This window comes from Lotus japonicus, chromosome 3, assembly GCF_012489685.1.
Source record: "Lotus japonicus ecotype B-129 chromosome 3, LjGifu_v1.2".
Taxonomy (NCBI): domain Eukaryota; kingdom Viridiplantae; phylum Streptophyta; class Magnoliopsida; order Fabales; family Fabaceae; genus Lotus; species Lotus japonicus.
This window is the reverse complement of record NC_080043.1, coordinates 12,640,435-12,661,874: the sequence shown is the minus strand read 5'-3', so window position 1 is coordinate 12,661,874 and position 21,440 is coordinate 12,640,435. Positions and strand designations below refer to the sequence as shown.

Genomic DNA, 21,440 nt, shown 5'->3' with positions numbered 1-21,440 from the left:
CTACGACTCTCGATACCATTGTGCAAAGGTGGGTTCTCGACAGAAAGGGTTATGGCGAAACCGGCAACTTAGCACACGGTGTCCCTCAAAGTCAAGTTAGTGAGAGCTATATATCGACAAACTCAGCAGATGAAGAAATCTCGATCATCTTAATGGAAGAGGCAGTTACCGAGTAACAAGCAACTACAAGCACGTGCATATACCCACGATGCCACGAATAGCAACGGTTGCCCACGACTCAGAACCATCCACGTGGCAATAGAGTCACGTGCGCGAAGACCACCGGCTAAACGTGGGGCATGGCGCCAAAATTCAAAACCCACGAAGCCATCATGCATCCAAGAAAAACCGCCAAGAACGTGAGCAGGAACAGCACTATAAATAGAAGAAGCAGCAGCAGAAAAAGGGGTTCCCAACTCAAACTCTGAAAATTCACCAAAAGCTCCAAATGTCTGCATCAATGAGACTCAAGGGGCACAACGTGATGATGGAGGAGTATGTTGCAGAACCAACGCTTTAGTTTTCTCGCGTTTAAGCTTATTTAATTCCCAGTTCCTTTATGCATTTTCTTGTCGAGATCCACATCTCTTGTTAGTTTTTGTGTTATTTTATGTATGTGACTCTTTTGTAATTGACCCATGTTTAATGAAATTCAGTTCTGTCTAAACCAATTCGTTTTTGTCGAAAAACACACACACACACAATACTTTGGCAAAGCGTTTTCTCAAAAGGACCCTGAATCTAAACTTCCTTTAGTCGAACTAAGAGGATATTTGTTTACCAAAAATCCACGTAAACACTTACATAAAAGTAATGTGATACATGAATATTTGTGTTTTTTTTTAATATTAATTTCATTTGTTATTCTTCCGTCCTATGTATCCGGAATTCGGGATGTGTTTTAAAACATGCGAGATCCAGGAAAAAATATACTATAAAGAAATTAGTAAGTATTACTAGCAAGACATAAAAAACACATTTTGCCAGTTGTTTTCTAATTTCTAGTATGAACGCACAACCATGACCCAATGTCACTGCTCCCGTGAAAAATAAACCTTTTTTTTTTCTAGTCAATACAGAATGAGAAAGATGTTTAGTCTAAAATTCAGGTCCACCGTCCTCGTGTCATTTGAAAAATGGAGAAAAATAGAAAGAGAATATAAATAGAAATAAAATGCAGAGAATGAACCTAAATATATAAAAACATGTATGTGAGTTTAGATTTTCTTTACTTAAAAAAAAGTTTAGATTTTCTTTGAATTTAATATGAACTAGTATGTAGCCCGTGCAATGCACGGGTATTTTTAAAAATAATTTTAGTGTTTTTCTAAGTAATTGTAAGAAACTAATAAATATTTAAATATGTCATAGAATTAAAAATGGGATTTGAGGGAAGAAAAAATGAATAATGCGAGATATATGGACGAATTGGTGCTAGATTTGGGGAGACCTTGAGTGCTAGCGAGATACAGGGAAGTAAAAGAATAGTGAAAATTGACAGTAGAATTAGTTTGGAAAGATCGAATGAAATATGTTGAATTGACTTGGGTGAGTGAATTAAAGAGTTTTTTATATTAAGATTTAAATTATTTTTATTGAGGTTTGAAAACAGAGTTTTTTTTAACGTGAAAACAGAGTTTTTATTGAGATAAGAGGTTTCAGTAGGAACCTTGGTCGGATGGCAACGAAGAACATCTTTCTTACTGAGCTCCTTGCGGTGGCTACGGCAGTGGATCTCGTAATACCACACAGGTAATTGTGGAGTCGGACTCGTCGGAAGTGGTGGACCTGCTCTGTTCGCCGGATACCACCTACCACAGGTATGAACCGGTAGCTACGAGCATTCGCCAACTGCAAGCAGCTCATGGCAACTTGGTTTTCCAGCATGAACCGCGCTCTGCTAATAACTTGGCGGATTATTTGGTCTAGGCTTCCAGTATGGGACTCACAGTTTTGATAGCCCATTTGGTGAATGCCACTCTATTCTTGCTAGAGACATTGGTTCCAGCTCCAGCTTTGATGCTGGCTAGTTAGGCTTTCTTGTTTTTGGGTTTTTTCCCTCCTTGTAACAAAAAAAACAAAAAAAAAGGTTTTTATTGAGATATTTGAAATTGATGACGTGGCTCATTGTGCGAGTGATTTTTGAATTAGAGTGACATAATAATCAAAATGAGAACTCTACTTTATTAGATAACAAGGTGAATGTGAACTAGTACGTAACTCCTGTAATGGACGAGTATTTTTAAAAATATTGTTTTTATTTTATTTTAGTATTCTTCTTAAAGTAATTGTAAGAAATTAATAAATATTTGAAATATGTCCTGAATTGAAAAACGGATCTGAGGGAAGAAAAAAATATTGTGAGATACATGGACAAATTGATGCGAGATTTGGAGAGAGCTTGAGCGGTAGCGAGGTACAGGGGAATGGGATGATGAAAATTGAAAATTAAATTAATTTTGAAATATTGAATGAAACACGTTTAATCGTTTTGACTTTTGAGTAAATTAAAGAGTTTTTATTAAGATTAAAGAGTTTTTTTATTGAAATGTTTGAAAGCAAAGTTTTTATTGAGATTAATTGAATTGATTTGGCGTGAATTAATAAATTTCAAGAGTTTTTTTATTGATATATTTGAAAACAAAGTTTTTTATTGAGATTAATTGAATTGATTTAGGGTGAGTGAACTAAAGAGTTTTTTTATAAAAGAGTTTTTATTGAGTTATTTGATAATTGATGATGTAACTCATTGTGGGAGTGAGTTTTGAATTAGAGTGACTCAATAATCAATAAACAAAATGAGGATCATATTTTATTAAATAATGAAGTGGGTTTAATTTAAGTTAATTTTTTTTTGGTAGAGAATTTAAGTTAATTTAAGCTAATGTATTAAAATTTTATTTATCCGATCTATATCAAATTTTACGTGAGAAATTTTAACTTCTCAGAAACAAGGAATCATGCACGTTTACATATTGCATCTTATGTTAAAACAAAAAGAAAAGAGAACCCGAAATAATTTATATATACACGTCAAAAAAGTGAATAAGCAAATAAAAATAGGAGATCGAAAGCCTGACATAAGGGCACACGTCAAGGAAGAAAGCAACCGGTTAGACTTGAGAGCCAGTCAGCCAGACAAATAAAAATGATACAAGGCCTTGCTGTCACTATTACTATATTAATATGATAGAATGCGATCCACGAGTATCAGATAATTCAACTTCAAATGATGTTAAAATAATAGAAAATGTGATTTTAAGCGTATTAAACTTGTCCATCAGATAGGCCTTGCTGTCACTATTACTATATTAATATGATAGAATGCGATCCACGAGTGTCAGATAATTCAACTTCAAATGATGTTAAAATAATAGAAAATGTGATTTTAAGCGTATTAAACTTGTCCATCAGATCGCGTACACATGCAATCGTTTTTGAATAGCAGAAACTGGGGCTTAGCCAGATAGGAGTCTTAAACATGATCCAACGCATCGTGAGTGCGCATAACTAAAAATTTCAATTAGGAATGATAATTTCTACTTGAAGATGAGAATTTTCGTAAAGACTGCCTCGTTTGGGGTCTTGATCTTGGAGAATTTTTTCCCGTGGGAATGGGAATGAGGACGAAAATCCTCCCGAGAAGAATTTGGAAACGGCCGGGGTTGGAGATCATTCTCCCCGCCCTGCAGAGTCCACACCCCGTATATATAAGTTAAAATACAATAATGTGTATTATAAATATTGAATTACTTATGATACAGACTTTACTTTTTAGTTAAGTTGAATGCTCGAAAGATTATTTTGGGTGTTGGGCTTTAAATTTTTTATGCGTTCAATGTTGTAATTTACCGTTCATATTATTCATTTTGTAGACTTCACACATTATGTGGTGAATTTTATTTTTTATTTAAAATTTTATCATATATTTATCTTGAATTTGATATAGTTGTATTGTCACTTGTAATCTTTAAGTTTATTGCAAAAACTTGTGTATTTTACACACTTAATTTTAAATTTTAAAGATATGTTAAGGATCATTGTGGGGACCCATGGGGAAAGGGGACGGGGTAAAAATTTACCCCGCCGCGGTGAATGAGGATGGGGACGGGGACAAAAGAAAGATGTGGGGACGGGGAGCGGGAAGGCACTCCCCGAAGTCGCCCAGCACGGGTGCCTCCCTAATTGCAATCATGTTAAAATATTATAGGGTGTGATACGGTTTTTTAAGGTACATATGTGGTTTATACAAATAATTACTAAAATTGTGCAATTTTTTTTAGTTACCAATTTAGTATAAATCGCCACTTTGAGCGGCAATGCCTATATTTTTGTACTTTTTTTTTCGAAATCGTCACTGCCAGTTGTGTCATTTTTTTACTTTAATAGCTAGTGACAGAAGCAAATTCGTCACAATGATAGAGGTTTTCTGTCGCAAAGCATTTAGCTAGCGACGGAATAATATTTTGGACGAAGTTTAAACCGTCACAAAATCCTAGCGAATGATGGGAAATGAATTAGTGACCGAACTTTGAGAGGAAAACTGCCTTTTACAAATGTTTTAGCGGCAGAATATTATTTTAGATCCAATGAACCTGCCCAATCCAATTGAAAAAATGCGGGTTGAATTAGGCAAACGGGTCCATCGAGTGGATTTTATTACAATCCAGTTATCTTCGGATTGAATATCGGTTTCAATAATAATCCACCAAACCCAACCCCAAAATATAATAATAATATATTTTTTAATATATACTTTTAATAGTTTTACCTAACTTACTACATGTAAAATTTGAAATCCTTGTTTGTAGTTATTTTTTGTTGTATGGATGTTGATAGTTATGAACTTATGATGTAGTTGCATATTAGAGACTTGTAGTACTTGTTCAGTTTTTTGTAGTTATTTGGCATGTTGGAGGATAAAAACATCTAAGTTCTAAGTCTTATGTCATTATTGTATTGATTAACTTGATTCTATTGTAGTACTTATTTTTCATGGTATTTGACTATTTTCCATTTATGTGGTATTATTTCATGTTATTTAGTCTAATTTTTTAGTCTTTTTTATGATATTTAATACTATAACAAATTTACTAATTTGTTCTGATTTAACTTTTTTCAAAATTTTAATTTTTTTCAATATTTCAGATTTATAATTATTTTATTATGACGATCCAATCAACCTCCCAAACCAATTCGAAGATTGTCGGATTAGGTTGATTCAAGTTTGAAGGTTAAAATACATGAAACCGAACCTGACCCAAACAATTTTGATCAGATTGGGTCCTAATTAGTTTTTTTTTAGGTTGGATCCTGATTAGCTTAACAATTCACCTAACCCAATTCATGTGCAGTCTATAATGCAGCCCTGTTTTTTTTTTACTATAGGTTCAATATGGGTGGGATGAGTAGCTTACTTGGTGAGTTAAGGGAAATGAAGAGTATTAAAGGGTGAAAGGTTAGAATTCAAATTCTAGTAAAGAAACTATAATTTACTAAAATTAACAACTAACATTTGCCTATAAAAAAACTCTAGTATTAATATATATAATTGGGTGAATGGTCACTTTCGTCCCTAAAGTTACAAGCGTCGGACATTTTAGTCCCTATTCTATTGAAATGTTGCCCGTGGTCCCTGAAGTTGCAAAACGTCAATCACGTTAGTCCCTTGATTGGATCCCGTCAGTAAACGGTAACGGCAAAGGTGATGTGGCACGTTATGTGCCAATGTGGACTTTCCACATGGATTTAAATATTGGAAATATTTTGGAAAAACTTAAAAACTTCAATTTAGTCCCTAACCAAAATCCCTAACTTAGAAAAGTTTCAATCTCTTCATCATCTTCTTCCTCTCATCTTACCCAGAAAAAAATCAATTCCAGAAACATCTCCACCTCAAAGAATAAACAAAAATCTTCATCTTCTCACTTAAAAACAACCCAACATCTTTCCTCTCATGCATCTTCAACTTCCTCCTTCCATCTTCTTCAATCAAACCCATAAAATTCATCCCCCTTCTTCCATCTTTCTTCAACCAGATCTTGAAAATAAAAAATTAACCCCTAAATACACACCCGTTTTTTAAGATGATGAAAAATCCAAACTTTGAAGCAACCCAATCCAGAAAACGTGATTTCCCTGAAGATGAACAAGTAGTGGCGGTACCTGGACTCATTGTTGCGTAGGTACTTGGACTGTTGCGAAAACAAAACTATGGTGAAAGATTTGATTGTTTGATGGATAGGGCAACTGAAATATTCAATGCATTGCTATTCAGGGCAGCTAATATACCTTGCAATTATCAGAAGGTAGTTATTTATCTATTTCTTTGATGGAGCTTGGAAGATAAATTCCCAACGAATTTGTTATTATAATTTTTTGCCCATTCACATTGCTATTGTTGTATTCCCAAAGCCAGAAGAGCTCAGGATGCGGTCAGAGAAAAGATTTAGAGAAATGAGCAAATCTTTTCATCTTTCTTCTGATGCATCTTCAACCTCTTTCCATCTTCTTCAACTAAACCCATAAAATTCGTCCCCCTTCTTCCATCTTCTTCAACCAAATCTTGAAGATCAAAAGTTAACCCCCAAAAACACACCCGTTTTTCAAGATGAAGAAAAATCCAAACTTTGAAGCAACCTCTTCAGATCTACAAACCCCCAGAACCCCAGCCACCATGAAATCCAACAACCTCTATCTGAAAACCGCCACCCCCTAAATGAAAACCTTCACCCCATAAAAAGATGAAGAAAAGGAGTGGTGAGGGTCTTAGAATGCCCCTTTCTTCTCAGTTTTCTTGTTCAAGTAGAGCCACTACCACCTTTCTCTCTAAAGTCACCAACTTTATTAATAAATCTCCCACCTTTCTTCTCTGATTTGAGTCTCGATGGGGTTTGGGGCTGATGGAGAGGGGTTCCACGACAGATGTGATGGGTGGGGAGGGTAACTCTTGGTTTTCAAATTTGGGTAAAATCTGGGTTGAAAGATGAAGATTTAGGTTATTTTTTAAGTGAAAAGATGAAGATTTTTGTTTAGTCTTTATGGTGGAGATGTTTCTGGAATTGATTTTTTCTGGGTAAGATGATGAGGAAGAAGAAGATGATGGAGAGATTGAGCTTTTCTGATTTGGGGATTTTGACCAAGGACTAAATTGAAGTTTTTAAAATTTTCTAAAAAATTTCCTGATATTTAAATCTACGTGGAAAGTCCACATGATCACATAACGTGCCATATCACCTTTGCTGTTACCGTTCACTAACGGGATCCAACCAAGGGACTAACGTGATTGACGTTTTGCAACTTCGGGGACCACGAGCGACATTTCAATAAAATAGGGACTAAAATGGCCGACGCCGATAACTTTAGGGACAAAAGTGATCATTCACCCATATATAATTCTTCTCATAAATAAATGAAGCTGACTTGTAGTTTTTTCCATTTGCATTAAACTTTTACCCAATCATATCCTACTTTTCGTCCCAAACTCTACATAGTCCTATATAATATATGGATGATGAAAGAGACATGACCTGGTGCACATTTCGTTTCGTGGTGAAATTTATATATATCTTATCTTATTAGAATTTGAATTTAAACAGGGAAAATCATAGGAAGAGATTCTGGCCCCAAACTAAACTCAAAGTAAAGAAAACCCAATGATGGGACACATTTGTATCATTCAGGCTCGTGCCATGTGTATTATACTAGGTAGTAACCCGTGCGATGCACGGTCACTGTTTTTTATGAATTAAAACATGTATTAGTTTATAATCTATAATATATTATGAAATATAATTAACATTTTATTAGATCAAATATACTAAAAATTTGATAATGTAATTGAATAAAATTTGGTAATATAATTGAACGAAAAATGATCATATAATTGAATAAAAATTGAAGTATTTATCTGAAAATTAAAAATCAACTTCTTAATAACATTTTGGCTTAATAACTTTTTTGGTCCCTCACTTATCACGGTTTTGCACTTTTGGTCCCTACTAACAAAATTAGCACTTTTGGTCCTCCACATTGCTTATTTATTTGCAAAAATGATCCCTATTTAGACTAAAACTGCAAAAGTGTATAAATGTGAGGGACTAATTTTGCTAATTTTTTTCTAAAGAGACCAAAAGAGCAAAATTGTGATAAGTGAGGGACCAAAAGAGCTATTAAGCCAATGTGGAGATTCAATCTGGTTATGTGATCAGATTTTACGCTTGAATAGATGTATACTCATCAGAAGTGATGGTTCAGAACTTAGCGTATATCACATAATAGCATATAGTCTCGTCCAGATATAATTAGAATGAGGCGTCAAAATGTATTCCTTTTTGAGATGCTTGACAAAATCTATGTGCTATAAGTTTTTAATACTTATTCTCCTTTACTGGTTTTATATAGTATAAAAGTTTATCAAAAACCATTTTATGTGTATTGCCCCTTTTTGTCATAATCAAAAAGAGTGAAAAATCAACAATAACAATAACACGGAAAGCAAATAACAGACGTTATTATTAATGAACGCAGAAAGAGTACAAAGGCAAAAGAGAAATGAAGAGGACTAATCCTAAATACATAGGAAGGCTCTAGAGTCCTTCATGTAGAGAAGTTGAAGGTGCAGAGGACGTATGTCCTGATCAATTGAGGCTAACTGGGTAGCCAGGTCTTCCTTCAAAGCTTGATTCTCCTGGACAACCTCTTGATCCGCATATTCTTCTTCATATTCCAGAAGCATGCAAATGCCCTGAAATTGATCTTCAACGTCCTTCCGACGAGCGATCAGACTGAGGAGATCATTCAGAACTTGTTGTAGGTTCTGAAGACAGTAAGTTTGATGAGGTGTGAGCCAACATTTCAGAAGATTCTCAATCTTCTCAATAGCTTGAGAGAACTGAGAAGAAGATAGATTTACGCTCCATGGAAAGACTTGGTCAAATACCATAGTCTTGAGGTCAGAAATTAACTCGACAGTGGTCATTTTTGAACAAGAAGATAAGGAATATTGAAGCGATTGATGGAGAGGTGAATTGCGGTGTGATGAAGAAGAAGGATTGCAGAGATTATAAGGAAGAAAAGTAACAGAAAAACATGCATAAAACTTAACAAAACATAAAGGCATGTGAGTTACTAAGAACGGTGCATTGAATCATAGATAAAGCAATTAACATAGTCAACATAAAATTAATGCAGTTAAGACAAATACATGCATGCAAGAAAAATGAGAGGAAATTCAAGGTTTGGAAGAGGAGGGAAGATTCTCAAGCAGGAGTTTCATCATATTTTCCATTCTGCGAGAAGATTCATGAATCTGCCTGCTCTGTTCTATCTGAACAATCCCTTGCTGCTCAACCATATGAAATAGTCTCTGCTGATCATCTTGAATGCGGTCAATTCTGGCAGCAAGAGTAGCAACTTCTGGAGCAGGAGCTGAGGGAGGAGCTTCTGGAGCTTGAGTATGAGTAGCAACTTCAGATTCTGAAAACACTGCAGTATCAACTTGAATTTGTTCTTGCTGCTCAACTTCATTAACAACAGCATCTTCCAGAATCACTATCCCTTCAGAACTTTCTTCTGCGGCCTCTTCTGATATTATCTCAGCATCATCTAAAGTACATTCAGAGATGACAGAATCTCTTGCAGCCACAGCTCTTCTCAAAGGTTCACAGACCTTATGCAGCACTCTCTGCCTTTGCTCATATGCTCTTTCAGATGCATTATGAATTCTAATGCGCTTTTCACTGTCCAGCTGCTTCTGAAAGTCATAACCTCTGTTCTCTGACCATCTTCTAAATGCAGACCATAGACTATCCACTAAGGAGGCATCAAACTGATTATCAGTTACCTGATATAACCATTGAAGTCTTCGGGTTGCCTCTTCAGAGAATTCCTGAATAAGCTCAATAAGATTCTGAGGTCTGAGGGAGGTTGCCAGAGTTAAGTCAGGCTGAGAAGTTTTGGCAGTATTTGAGCTTGAGGCATTTGAGCAATCAGGTCTGAGTTGTTCTGAGTGAGTGGAAGCAATCTCATGATCCTTCACTATCCCTGAGTGATCTGATTCAGCCATGTGCTCAGCTTCTGAGATAGTGTCTGGCCTTTGCCTTGAGGTGACAGCCTTCTCAGGTGAAGTGAAACTCAGATCCTGTGAGTTGACTGCTAAGTAGCTGGACAAGGACACATAAGAAGTCTCAGCAGCATCTGGAATCTGATCTTCAAAATTGGAAGCAATTTGCTGAAGAGGCTTCACATTGAAGGGCGGTACAAGGATCTAAACATCATCATCATCCTCTTTTTCTGCCTCAGCAGGGATCTCACCAGTCTGGGTTATGAGGAGGGTGTGTGAAGTGGATGCAGGCTTGGGAGAGAACTCTTGAACTAAGGTTCTCAGAGTGGCCTCATGTTGAACAATACCTTGAATGAAGGAATTGAAAGGAGGTATTGGTTCACTTGGGATGGATGTGGAAGAGGTGTAAATTGGAGTTGAAGGGATGGTTGTGGTAGCTGTTTGGATGGTAGATTTGGGAGCTTGAGGTTCAGCCTGTGCTTGAGGTTGTGTTTCAGGTTGAATAGGTTCTGTTTGGGTTGAGGTAGGCAGAGAGGTAGATATAGGCATAGGTTGCTCAGGTATAACTACTAAAGCAGAATCAGAGTTAATGCTTTCAGTAATTACCTTACTGGGGCTTCTGATGGGTGAGGTTCTGGTGAGACTTGCAGCCCTTGCTGGATCAGAAGTCCGTTTAGATCTTCTTTCCCTCTGTACTTCTGAAGTTGGTTCAGATGCTTGTTCTGCTGCTGTTTCCTTCTGCTGAAGTGGTCCCCTCAGAGGAAGCTTCCTTCTCTTCACTCGGGGAATAGCATCAGAATCAGTGGATTCTTCAACATCTAAAGCTTCCCTTATACCTTGAATCACATTCTGGATGATCTCATGGTCATCCTGCTCATCTTCCTCTTCCTCAAGAATAATTTTGCGTCTCTTAGCCAGAGGCATGTCTTCATCTTCAGTCTCCTCACTTGAGGAGCCTTTCCATGTGTCTTCTGAGCTTTCAGAATCAGACATTTGTTGTTGTTGAGCTGAGGTTCTCTTCAGAGGCCTTTCAGGAGATGGTTCCCTGATGATCACAGTCTTGGAAGCAGCCTTCTTCTTTGCAGGTTCCTCTATCAGAATCCCTTTGCCCTTAGGATCTGAGGGCTTGCTGCTTGTTGCTCTCCTGGATTTCCTGGTAGCCAGCTTAGGAGGACTTTCAGGAAGAGTGTTAACAAATTCTGTAAGGGTGATTGGATCACCTTGTCTTCTGAGCATCCTGACATATTCCAGAATGCATGCTGGATTGTCCTTCTTGGACCAAATAGGAAAGTCATCAATGGGATAATCCCTCTGACAAACTTCATCAGAAGTGTCTTCTTTGGGAGCAACTTGAATTTTCTCAATGATCTGCATCTTTTTCAACTTTATGCCATCGAGAGCATCACCAATTGTCATGGCCAGATCTTCGTGGAGTCCAAGATCTGATAGAGTCTTGACAAGCTTGTTTTGGACGAAGATGTCTGACAGCAGCCTTCCATACGGAATGTAGTAGATGAACCTCTTGTTCTCAGAACCAGTTGTGGTCCTTGATTTCTCAACACACTCCTTCAGGTAATTGAAGAGTAGGAATGGCAGACATATAAGCTCACCAGTTGAAATGTAGTACATGATTACCTTCTGAGTTGCATTCAGGTAATCAGTTCCTCCAGTTCTGGGGTGAATGCACTGCATGAAGATCTTCTGCCAAATCTTCATCTCAGACTTCAAGTCCTTAATGCTGTACTTGGTTTTCTGGTAAGACCAGTTATTATAGAGCGCCTTGTTGACCACGGTCCTCATCCCGGCAACATTTGCTTCAACATTCTTGATCCTTTTTCCCTGCTGAAACTCCATACCCAGCAGTTTTGCTATAGATTCTTCAGAGATCACAATTTTCTTGTCCAGTACATGGGAGACGACGTAGTAGTCGTTGCAGACTGCGTTCTTCCAGAACTCGACAACCAACTTGTAATAGATTGGACCACAGAGCCTGTTGAAGTACCCAGACCATCCTTGCAAATTGACTTGATCCCTAATATCAAACCCATGTTGAGCAAGATTATCAAAATCAACTCTTGCTTCGCAGCACACACTCAGTTCTTCTACTTTTTTTGCACAGGTGACTACATTTGGTGCATTCAGAATCTTCTGTGCTTCCTCGAATCTTTGCTTCTCTTGATCTTTGGCAGTTTGTGTGGTAGAAGCAGAAACATTCGCCTTAGGTTTCCTCGATTTGCCCATGATTCTTAGAGATGGAGGTTTAGGGTTCAGAGAGAAGAGGAAATGTTGGAGGAAAGAATATGAATGCAATGCAATGCACACGGATAGTTTCAAAACCGTAAGTGTAAGTGAGTGGGAGATCGTGTGTGACAGTGCATATCGTGGGTTTAATGGTAACCGTTGACAGTTTTAAGAAATTAAAGGCAAAATCAACGGTTATAAAATAGATAGTCTGAAAATAGCATAGTAGAGGAGAGTAGGCATCATCATTATAGCAGATATACCACGCGACTCAAGGAACTATGTCACAAATGAAGTGACATGTGTATTGTTGTCTACCATAGAAGTTTAACCAGTGGGTTAAGTGCTTCTGATCGAGTAACTTCTGAAAGGGGTAACATCTGATGACTTCAGAGGTACAATGGTCAGAAGTTCTGAAGAAAACCTTACTCTGGACAAAAGTCCATGTTCAGGTTTTCAAGAATAAATAAAAACCTATCTTCTGCTAACAAGATGAAGATAACAAGATACCAAATCCAATGAGAGAAGTTTGAAGAAAAATGTTCAACAAACTTAGTGCCAAATGGCCTATCCCTTCAACAGGTTAGACGTACCTATTTTTTTATTAAATGAAGTTGCTTCTTTAAGTTAACAACGAAACCAATGAATACATAATAAGTTCATCTTTAACATTTTACATATAATAAATTAAATAATCAGATACTTACATGTACAAATACCAAAACCCTATAAAAGAAGAAAACTACCCACCTAATACCCCCTTGAAAATAGACTTAACAAAACATGCCTCATTAAAACCTTTCTAGGATAAAACCCCCTTGGGAAAACCTAGCAAGGAAAAAGAGTACCTATTTTGAAAAGTCAAGAGGAATTTTCAAGGGTGTTTACAAAGAAAACTAATACTCAACCCAAACCCAATTGGTAAGCCTTCCAAAATCAAGACCAAACCTTCCACCAAATTCTTAATACAAAATCTGTACCTCCAGGAAATAACCAGCAGAGGTAGACTTGTGAAAAAGGAACCAGGAAGCAAAAGCCATTCTAATGAGAGCTCACGAGTTTGCATCAATCAAAAAAACCAATATCCTACACCAAAAGAGAGTGTTGCAACACCATCACTTAGAGTACAAAAAACGGCCATCTATACTTCATTTTAGTTGAACAAATCTGTTATTTAACTGAGCAATACAAGAGCACGGCTACAAGATCCATTCAAGCAATGTACACCTAAAATCACTTACCATTTATGAGAATCCATGCCTTCCATTAAATGGTACATAGGACACCTTCCCCATCTGGAGATTCATTTGAAAATAAAACAACTACCATAAATATTGAGTTAACATAAATCATAAAATTACTATTTATCATAGTATTTGCTTAAAAATTGTCACTATCTAAACCTACCTTATACTAAATTTAAATAAGGGGACCAACATATATAATTAGCAATTGACTCATCTTCATACCTCAGCTTAAATTTTTGAATACTTCTTTGTAAACAACATTTTTTGTGTGCTCCAAAGGCGGAACCTCTGTCTGGTCAACATAAATTTTCAATCCATCCCTTGATTTCACACGCGACAACGCAACATATAGTTGACCATGGGAAAAAACAGGTCTCGGTAAAAAAACCCCCACTCGAGACAACGTCTGCCCTTGACTCTTATTAATTGTCATTGCAAAACAAACACACACCGGAAATTGCCTACGTTGAACTTTAACATGTAGACCACTATCAGAAGGAACAATAGTCATGCGTGGGATGTATGTTTTTGTGCCAGCTTTATTTCCATTTAGCACTTTCCCATAAATCAAATTTGGTCTAAGATCCAACACAATAAGCCATTGCATAACCCAGCTGAAACATCAATATTTCTCATTAACATAATGGGCGTTCCAATTTTCAAACACAACCTATGATCAGGAAGTCCAGATCCCTTAATGCCCGTTCAAAAACTCAATGGTTATCCAATTTGCATCAATGGCTACATCTTCATCAACTTTGACTACACTGTCTGAACTTAAATACACTTTTTCTTTGCCAGGTACTATGGAAAGCACAAACTGGTTCACACTATCAACAATATCCAAAGTGGGAGCAAGAATAGCTTTATCAATAAAATATTCCTCATCAAAAAATTTCCTTTGAATATCAGGGTAGGTGGAATAAACTATACTTGACACAGCATCATCTTTAAAGGGAACCATCAAGTCATGTGGAATATCTAAATCACATTCACCATCATTGTAATCACCCAAATTACCATCACCAATATCAAGTATCCACTTGCTAAATTCAACCAATTTTTCACGATCATGTAAAGAATCATTCCCATGCAAACGCATATTCTCAGTAAGTTTTAAGACTTTGCAAAATTTCCATAGTCTTGATGAGTTAATAGTAGCCATTACAATTTCTTCCCTACTTGCTTTCGGGATAATAGGAAGAGTTTGTCTAAAATCTCCCCCTAAAACCACAACTTTTCCACCAAAGGGCTTTCCCCCACCATAAACATCCCCAACTTCCATTATATCACGCAAGGTTCTATCAACAGCCTCAAATGCCCACCTATTAACCATAGGTGCCTCATCCCATATAATTAAACTTGTATGTTTAAGCAACTCTGCCTTGTTACTACCCAGCCTAATATTACAACATGAATCCTCATTTAACACAAGTGGGATACTAAATAACGAATGTGCAGTCCTCCCACCAGGTAACAAAAGAGATGCTATACCACTGGATGCAACATTCAACACAATCTTCCGCTCAGATCTTAATCTATAACTTAGAGTTTTCCAAAGAAAAGTTTTTCCTGTACCACCTGAACCATAGACAAAATAAAATCCTCCATCTGATTTATTAACTGCATCAATAACCTCATCATACACTTTCCTTTGACCATTATTCAACTTCATCAAATGGTCATTATGTTTAACTGACATATCATCAATGTCAAATCTTAACTCGTTAAACAACATGACATTCTCAAACTGAGGGACTTCATCTGAAATAGGATACGAAATGCCAGGAAAATCCTTTAGTGTTTTCCCATTATTAACTAACATTTTTTCAAGCTCAACCAAACAAAGCGTCTTCAAAGTCTGATCATCCAAACGCAAAGCTAGATAAAATAAAACAATTTATATAAAGTCAAAATAACAATTACTTTAACAACCACAAAGAAATGACATGTACAAAACATAAATATATACATGTATATAAACAAATACATAAATAAATAAAAAATACCTGGATTGCAAAGTAATTTCCTTCGGTTATAAAGAATTCCATCGGCTAACAACCTCCAAGTTTCCTCAAAAACTTTTCCTGGTGTGACAATTGAATTAGATAATAGCAACACCATAAACAACTTTCTAACAGACATACCACCTGACAATTCAGCACAATCAATTAATCCATCAATAAATTCTTTATCATCCTCTAATAATCCCAAGGCAGAACATGCTTCCTGAAAGCTCACTCGAACAACACCATCAACAGTTCTCAAATCGGCATAACTTGTGCATCCACATTGTAGATTTAACAATAAACGCAAATAATATACCTCCCCACACCCCAAAGGTATAAAATTCATTCTTCCAATGGAAAACCCTCTTTTGCGTGGTCGCCATTCTTTATCTTTAGGATGCCAAACAAATAACTGCGGATACTCAGCATATGTCAAATGCCTACCATGTTCATATATCATATTAGCAACCATCCACCCAGTAAACATTGTTTCAGACATCTGACCTCTTTGAACGACCCTATCAATTGGTTCTTCATTACCATATAATACAACTTGTTTGTTGGGCATATGAAAAGGTAATCGCTGAACGGGAGGCCAATGATCATGAATACGAAATGAAAATGATCTCCAAGCAGCTTCACAAGCAGATAAATAACGACAATCATAATATTGTTGGATCTCATCAACCTCCGGCACATTTTGTCCTTCATTACATTCATTTTTCATTGAAACTGTAACCCGATCAACTCCTTTGTTGATATACTTAAATAAGTATTTGATGCAATTCGATTTGTTACAATATTCAATGTTAATGTGGGCTTGGTACTTCATCAACAATTTTGCATTATAAGGAACAACATACCCATTATCTAATTGAACATCACGTCTTTCAACAAAAACACCAGTGTTCCTCCTTCGATATGTCGGATAACCATTAATGTCAAATGAGGTCTTATCCACATATTTCTTAGGAAAAAATTTGGAACACCGACCATTTACCATGCACGGAGAATTTTTTCTACTACTACCACATGGACCATGGACCATGAACATAGAAACAACTTCAAATAGTTTCGGGCTAGCAACTGGATCAGGTAACTCTGCACATATAACTGAATCAATTTTCTCTGGTGTTGTTAGCTTTGAACCAGGCGCTAACCAAATAAGTATATGGGCATGTGGAAGTCCCCTCTTTTGAAACTCAATGGTATACATTCCTATAAATAAATTAATCACCCATATAATATTTTTCAATATCTACATATATATATATATATTATATTCAATTGAAATATTACTAACCAGCTGAGACTTTCCCAAAATATTGACCTTTCCTCAAATCACGCATTAACTGCTTCACTTTAATATGAAAAACCCGACACGAGATATCAGGGCGATCATAGGCATTCAAGCCTTTTTCAGAAACACACCTTTGAATTTCAAGCCACTTTGGGTTGCAAGTAACAGTTATAAAAAGATCTGGATATCCAACATGTTTGCAGATTGCCATTGCATCTTGACAATTGTTAAACATATATCTTCTTCCACCAGTAAATGATGAAGGTAGAACTATCCTTGTTCCAACTGATGCTGAATCGACATCACCTTTCTCCATAGCCTCCTCCAATCCAGATAAGAAGTCCCGACGTATTGTCTTTTGATTACCCTTGATATATGACAATCTTTGAGCCTCAATCATCGAATAACAATCCACAAGAAATTGTTGGAATAATCTTCTACTACGCAATATAACTGAATCCTCTCTCATTCTTTCATGAATTCTAAAAGAAATAAATTCTCTCAAAGATACTCGTACTCTCTTTTTAAAAACACGACCATCTCCATCTTGGCGAAACAAAATATCTTCTTTATATCCATCTTCTCCATTAGGAAAAAGCAAAGGATATTGCAACAGTAAAAATGAAGTGTGTGTCTCATGAATTCTTCTAAGAGTACCATCCATTGAACTAACAACTATGTCTCGACCACAATCAGTAGAATCAAAATCACCAACAATTAAACCAGCTACCTCATCCACAGAAGGTAAATTGTACACTCTTGGGTCTTTGGGTCTAGCCCTAAACAATCTTAGAGAAATCCTTAACAATGGGTTGATAGAAATGAAATCACGTACCTTTCGAAATGATTTCACCAAGACATTACACTCATCAACCATTGCCAAAAGATCTTCAATTAAGGATTTGTTTAGCTTAGAACTTCCATCCGAATTCCTAAACAATAAAACAAAAATATTAATAACATTAAAACATAATATACAACATTCATAAGAAAAAATAGCATTTACGTACCTAAAGTGTGAACTTCGATTTTGGATCTCATTCTGAGTATCATAAACATAAAGTTGGGCAAATTTAGGAGTCTCTCCCACATTTGGAAGCAAGCTACCAATACGATGATAATTTTGCCCACTAATAACAAATTGTGGTGGACCGCCTCCGTCATTTAGACCACTTTCAATTTTTCCACCAAATGAAGTAAAAGCAAAAGCACTATTATAACTTCTTATATTTGCTAAGAATTCCCGACTACGAACATCATTTCCCATTATCAAATCCCATAATAAAGTCGGTGGCTTCCTGAAGAAAGGAACTAACACTTTTCCGTTTAGACAACACAGAGAAAAAATTGTGGGAATATTATTCTTTTTCTTTCTAACTCCTTCAGCATACCAATGCAAAGCCCCACAATACTGACACTCATACTTCATGTCTCCAATATCAGAATATTCTGCATTTAAATTCAATAACACTTACATGGAAAATTTTTCACAATCAACCTTTAATTACAAATTTATATCATAAAACAATAATTTACCCTCAAACTCATCTAAATTTTTTACTGCAAGGCATATCATCTCGTTCACCATCTTCACTATCTTCACTTTCATCACTTGATGAACAACCACTAAATGTTTGAACTTCATCTACAAATAGTTACAATTTATTATTATTTCATAAATAGAAAGAATAGAACAAAAAATATAATAAACATTATTCAAAACCTCCATTAAAAAAAAAGCAATTCTACTCTATTGATCAAAAAGTTAAGCGATATGCATAAAAATATTTACTTAAAAAAATAATTGATTTTATTTTAAGTGAATTTTTTGAATAAAATAATTTTTTATTTAAGTTTGTCAATAAGTTTTTTTTACAAAAGATGCAATTTAAAACCATTTGGAGATAAATATTTCACATATAAATTAGGAGCAATATGGACCATTTAAATTTTTAAGAGTGTGTTTCATTATGTTCCACCATTTTCTAAAGAACAAAAATGTGATATTCCAAGAGCATTTAATTTTCTTCTCTTCTGCTCCATCATAAAAACATAACAATCACAGAACTGAACTCAAATGTGACATTCCATTCACAAATGTCTACCAAACAATACTTTAAATTAAAAATCAAAATCATGGTTGGAAAATGGAAATGAACTGTCCTAGACACCAAAAATTGGCCATAAAATTATTAATATTATATACCTGGAAGCTTATCATCTCTACTAATCCAATTATACACACCAACATCACTCGCGCCATCTTCTTGTACTGGACTTTAAAAAGTATACCTTATATTAATTTCTTCAACTTCAGATTCATATCATATCATATGACACCTAAATAACCTCCATTGTAATATTTTATAATCCACAAAATCATCCCTTTGGATTTAAACTACTAACTCAAAAACAGTCATCTTTATAATCCCACTTTTGATAATTCGTTCATTTGACAGTGAATATTACTTATCTTAAAAATTTCTCAAATCAAGTTATACATTTTTCACTCACTCAAAATTTCACATTATAAACCATTAGAAAAAATACCAGCATTAGTCGACACCGATGACGAGGAAATATCCATAGCATCATAAAGAGTGTCATTAGCCAAACTTGAGGTAACCCTTGAGCACACTACCAAAAGATAAAAACTAAGGTAAAAAAAACATTCACAACAAAATAATCACTACTAATTAACATGCTAAGTTAATTAACTCAACTGAATTTCTCTTGGCGCATATATCTTTGGCCTCTCGGAAAACATTTCTTTTTGTTACCCCTTGTTCTTTCTTCAGATAATGAGGGCACCGATCCCTGTCCAATACCTTACCAAAAAAAAACACAAAGGATTAATATGCTCAGCTCTTCTTCATATATTCATATCAAACACTTTTAATCATAATTCTTTCACACAATTGATATAGAAGGAACACATATTTTACCTGTTGATTTGCTACTGGACGAATTACTCTTTTATATTTTCTAGGAACACCAGCCATGACAAAGCACCACAAATCTGCCCACACTAATTACCTAAAAATTTAACAAACATGATACTAATTAAATGAATATGCCAGAAAAAAAAACCAATTGTTCCTCACTGGTTATACTTCAAGTCTTACCTATTCTCTTGGACAACAAATCTAAGGTAAGAGCTTAGAAAATAAGGGCAATAAACAAAACACAATGATCACCTAGCTTACATGCTCTTCACAAATGAAATTTTACAGCCTACTTGTACTATATTTATACTGAAAATGTGTTTTTTTTGCCTCCGCGGGTGTTAAAGGTATTACCTCTATAGCAAACTAAATCCAATATACTTAGAGTCACTTTTTCATGAAAATGATTCTTCCCAAAAAAGTAACCAATTCATTACAAAAGTCAAAACTTCTCTAGTACACAATTTTTTAAAATTTTAATGCGTTACACTTTTTACATGATAAAACAACTCTTTCATCCTTATATTTTGTCATCGTACCAATATAGCTTCTAGAACAAACATAAGCTAAAAAACTTTTCCACGAATGACAAAAATTTACTAATAAATGTTAACTTTTTACAATGCTATGTGAACTTTCTCTTAGTCAAGTACCCTATGTTATGTACTGAATACATATAACCTCTATCATAAATAGCGTACTACCAAATTCAAATAACAAAATTATACATACTTCATAAATCAGGTATTTACATATACTATACTATTAAAGTAAGAACAAAATAATTTTCCCACTAATACTTTATGGTAACCCAAATTTGATTAAAATACATTGCGTTACATCATACATTTTATTTTTCCTAAAGTCTAGAATGGAGGATCCTTCCTCATTCTTCTGCACTCTTGACGCTGCTCTGACCTCTCCCTCTCCAGACGATCCAGTGAATACTGGATGTTGTTGAGACTGACGTTCAGATCTTCCTCTCCAGAAACTCTTCTGTTGTCTTGAGCTTCTCCTCTATGGTCTTCCTTTCTTCCAGTAGCCTCAGCTCAAGCTGGCTGAGTTCTTGAACTTCTTCCACGAAGGCAAGAAATTCCTTCAAGTCGTTCTTCAGCTCTGGACGAAGGTCCTCCTCAAGCAGTGTCCTCGTTAGCTCTGATATGGTCGTTGTACCCTCTGGATGCCTTATGTTCAGGAACAAGTCCTCCTCACAGGCCTTCCTTCTGAGCTCTTCAAGTGCTTCCATGTATGATGCCATTTTTTTTAATTGTTCCAGTTGTGAAGCTTACCCTCTTTCTCCATCGCTTTATATAGGCTTCACTTTCTCTCTGAAAGTTAATGCTTCTACAGTTTCTCGAGGTTAAGTTCTTGGTAACTGACCCCTTTCATTACTTCCTTGGCCGGTGGTAAACGTTCTTCTTTTGCATTAACTCTTCTATTTATTTCGCCTAACTCTGATTCTTGCATCATTTTATTTTTTCTTCAAACTTAGAAATTCTCTAAGGGGGAGTACCTTGTACTTCAAGCTAAGTTTTTCACACCCCAAGCTTTTTGCTTATGACAAAAAGGGGGAGTACAACCCAGTTTTTGATGTGTAAGATGTGTTAGTGTGATTTATTTTTCTTTTGGAGAATT

The 21,440-nt window shown here is 35.7% G+C and overlaps 1 protein-coding gene across 1 annotated transcript; it reads right to left on the bottom strand.

Moving 5' to 3' along the window:
* Positions 1 to 14,245: 14,245 nt before the first annotated feature.
* Positions 14,246 to 19,123, bottom strand: LOC130743622 (uncharacterized). Its single transcript, XM_057595859.1, has 7 exons — positions 19,067 to 19,123; positions 18,397 to 18,505; positions 18,252 to 18,309; positions 17,871 to 18,158; positions 16,864 to 17,792; positions 15,561 to 16,778; positions 14,246 to 15,432 (listed from the first exon to the last, which is right to left on the bottom strand). Exons 1-7 carry the CDS (start codon positions 19,121 to 19,123, stop codon positions 14,246 to 14,248), a joined length of 3,846 nt encoding a protein of 1,281 aa, XP_057451842.1.
* Positions 19,124 to 21,440: the final 2,317 nt, after the last annotated feature.